Consider the following 2,500-nt stretch of genomic DNA (forward strand, 5'->3'; position numbering starts at 1 on the left):
AATGCGACTTCAACTATCGATCTATTTAGATGAACCCAAACTTGTCAAAAAGCCTCAAAGCGCGGAGTCTACATGACGTCTCAGGTTTAAAACTTTTGGACAAATTATGGGTAATTTAAAACGATCGATATCTGAATGAATTATACTTCTTCCTGTGACCAATTGAAAAAAAAAAGTGTTTTGTCATTGTGTGGATGAGTATCAGCAGAAATCAATGACAAAACGTATGCTGTATATATAATTTTTTTTTCTGTGTTTTTTTTTTCTTAAGGAGGCTGCTGAGTAAATGTCTTTGATTATGTAACAACTCCCAGCCTCAACACACATGATATTGATCGTGATAGGCCCCCTTAACCCCAGGGGGGGGGGGGGGGGGCAATAATTACTCACAATATTTGAATTTGTGGCAAAATAAAAGATCACATTCTCTCCTCCCCCTCTCCTCGTCTCCATTCTAATCCAATACACTTTTTTTTTTTGCGGCTATGTGGTCTAGTGGAATGACACTCGCTTTTGGATCGGAAGGTTCGAGCCTCGCTCGGCGCATAGTTGAGTTCTTGGAAAATACTCTCTCTCTCATCGTACTCAGGTGTAAAATGAGTACCTGGCCATTAACAGCTTTGTATCAGTCGGAAAAATTGTAATATCGCCTAACAGGCGTCATGCCTCGTTCTACATGTAACTTATCGCTGTTGGTAAGGGAGCCATTGTAAAGTGCTTTGAACACGTTTAGTGGATATTGCGCTGTATAAATGTTCAAGTTTATTGTTTTTTTTTTTGGGGGGGGGGGGGGTTTCTTGTACGTTTGTTTATTTGTTTTTGTTTTTGTCTTTTTTGTGTTTTTGTTTTTGTACTTAAAAATTTGTTCTCGTTGTTTTATTAATTAATTAATTAATTAATTAATTAATCAATTAATTAATTTATTTATTTTTTGGAGACAATTCTGCTTTGTATCAAAATTTTGATTGTCTATTGTCTCCATCAGATCCATTCTGCATATTGACGATTGGTCACACAAGCATGATCATAGCACATACTACTTTGAAAGTAACTTTTAGGGAGCTAATAACTGGAAGGCGACTTTCAAAACCTGCTTAGTCACATTTTCTTCATTCTGAGAAAACATGCACTTTATTCTGAGATCTAGATATTCATTAACTTAAAGAATATTTTTTTGTATTGTTGTCTCGGTATTTTGAAACTTCAAATTCTATTTGGTTATTCTAATGTATCCAAAAGCTTGCTTGAAAGTGGTGACTCATTTTTAAAAATCTGGATGTGACCTAGCGGATTGTGAAAGTCACCGTCTCAAATGCATTTATTCCCCTACAATTGTCATATAAATAACCTATTTTATTTTTGTTTTGTTATGTTTGTTTGTTTGTTGTTGTTGTTGTTGTTTTGAATAATATAAAACAAAAAAGTAATACTATTACTGATACTCACTCATCCCCCTCTATCCTTTTGTATTGTGCCATGATACTCAAACTCTTTGTGATGACGTTACAGGCGTTGTCGATGGCAACACCCGTGATACTGATGACGCTGGTACCTTGACTGTCGTAATTCCAAAGGCAGATCCACCGAAGGCCAAAGTATAGATAGATAGTTGCCCGACGCCTCCAACCCTCTGAAAACGAAAATAAAATGGTACGGTTGAGAACCAATATTTTCAGTTCCCAGTCTGCGTCAAATTATTTTCACTGTTTTATTGTGAAAGATGACGGATTATTATTTTTTTTTTGCCCTACATAAATCCAATTGGAATTAAATATAGGTCTTGTGACAACATACTTATCCCCGTGGTTAGAGACTTATCTTTCGGGTTTAAAAGAGTTCAGGTGAACATAAACTCTACAGTTGTTTTGATTGGGGACATTTTCACATAAAGAACATTCATTAACATGGAGATGGTTACAATATTATGTTGTTTGGTTCACCATCTATCATATGAACTTGTTTGTGAGCGTGATGTACCCAATTTGTTGTGGTCTCATTGTTCTCCGCCCCCTTCTCCTCTTCTTCCTCAACAACCACCACCACCACCACCTCCTTATTTTTGTTTTTTTTTTTATATATATATCAACCGATTGACTCACTAGACTGGATATTACTGAGGATATGCATATTATCCAAAAGATAACAGATAAGCATTTAAAAATAACTAAATACATTCTTTAAAATGCTCTTTATTTAAGATCTATGTCAAGAGAATTTTGAGATAACCTAAGTTTGCTGCACTGCAACGCAGTAAAGTGAGCAGAGGAGGCTAACTATTTTTTCGGTCCAGAAAAAAATAAATCTCTAACAGGATTCTGACATTAGGCTGGAACCCGAGTACTGCCTTTTGAAGTGCAATTTTAAAGGTGTCACTGATGCTCAATATCATGAAACTTGTAGGTTCGTTGTTTCTTTTGCGGAACGTATAGATTTCGAAAGGGGGAGGGAGTGGGGGGGGGGGGGGGGGAGAAAAGATGGAAAAGAATAAACCAATACAAAA

At 36.2% G+C, this 2,500-nt stretch overlaps 1 protein-coding gene across 2 annotated transcripts in view; it reads right to left on the minus strand.

The window, feature by feature from the left end:
* LOC144970935 (uncharacterized) overlaps positions 1–2,500 on the minus strand; it is a 27,944-nt gene that overhangs the window by 12,288 nt on the left and 13,156 nt on the right. For both annotated transcript variants that reach the window (XM_078911127.1, XM_078911128.1), the window contains exon 2: positions 1,447–1,630. In XM_078911127.1, coding sequence (XP_078767253.1) covers positions 1,447–1,478 — 32 coding nt within the window. In that variant the 5' untranslated portion in view covers positions 1,479–1,630. The remainder of the gene's footprint in view (positions 1–1,446; positions 1,631–2,500) is intronic.

Source organism: Berghia stephanieae, chromosome 4 (genome assembly GCF_034508935.2).
Source record: "Berghia stephanieae isolate SIO BIC M18660-M18661 chromosome 4, UCSD_Bste_1.3, whole genome shotgun sequence".
Classification (NCBI taxonomy): domain Eukaryota; kingdom Metazoa; phylum Mollusca; class Gastropoda; order Nudibranchia; family Aeolidiidae; genus Berghia; species Berghia stephanieae.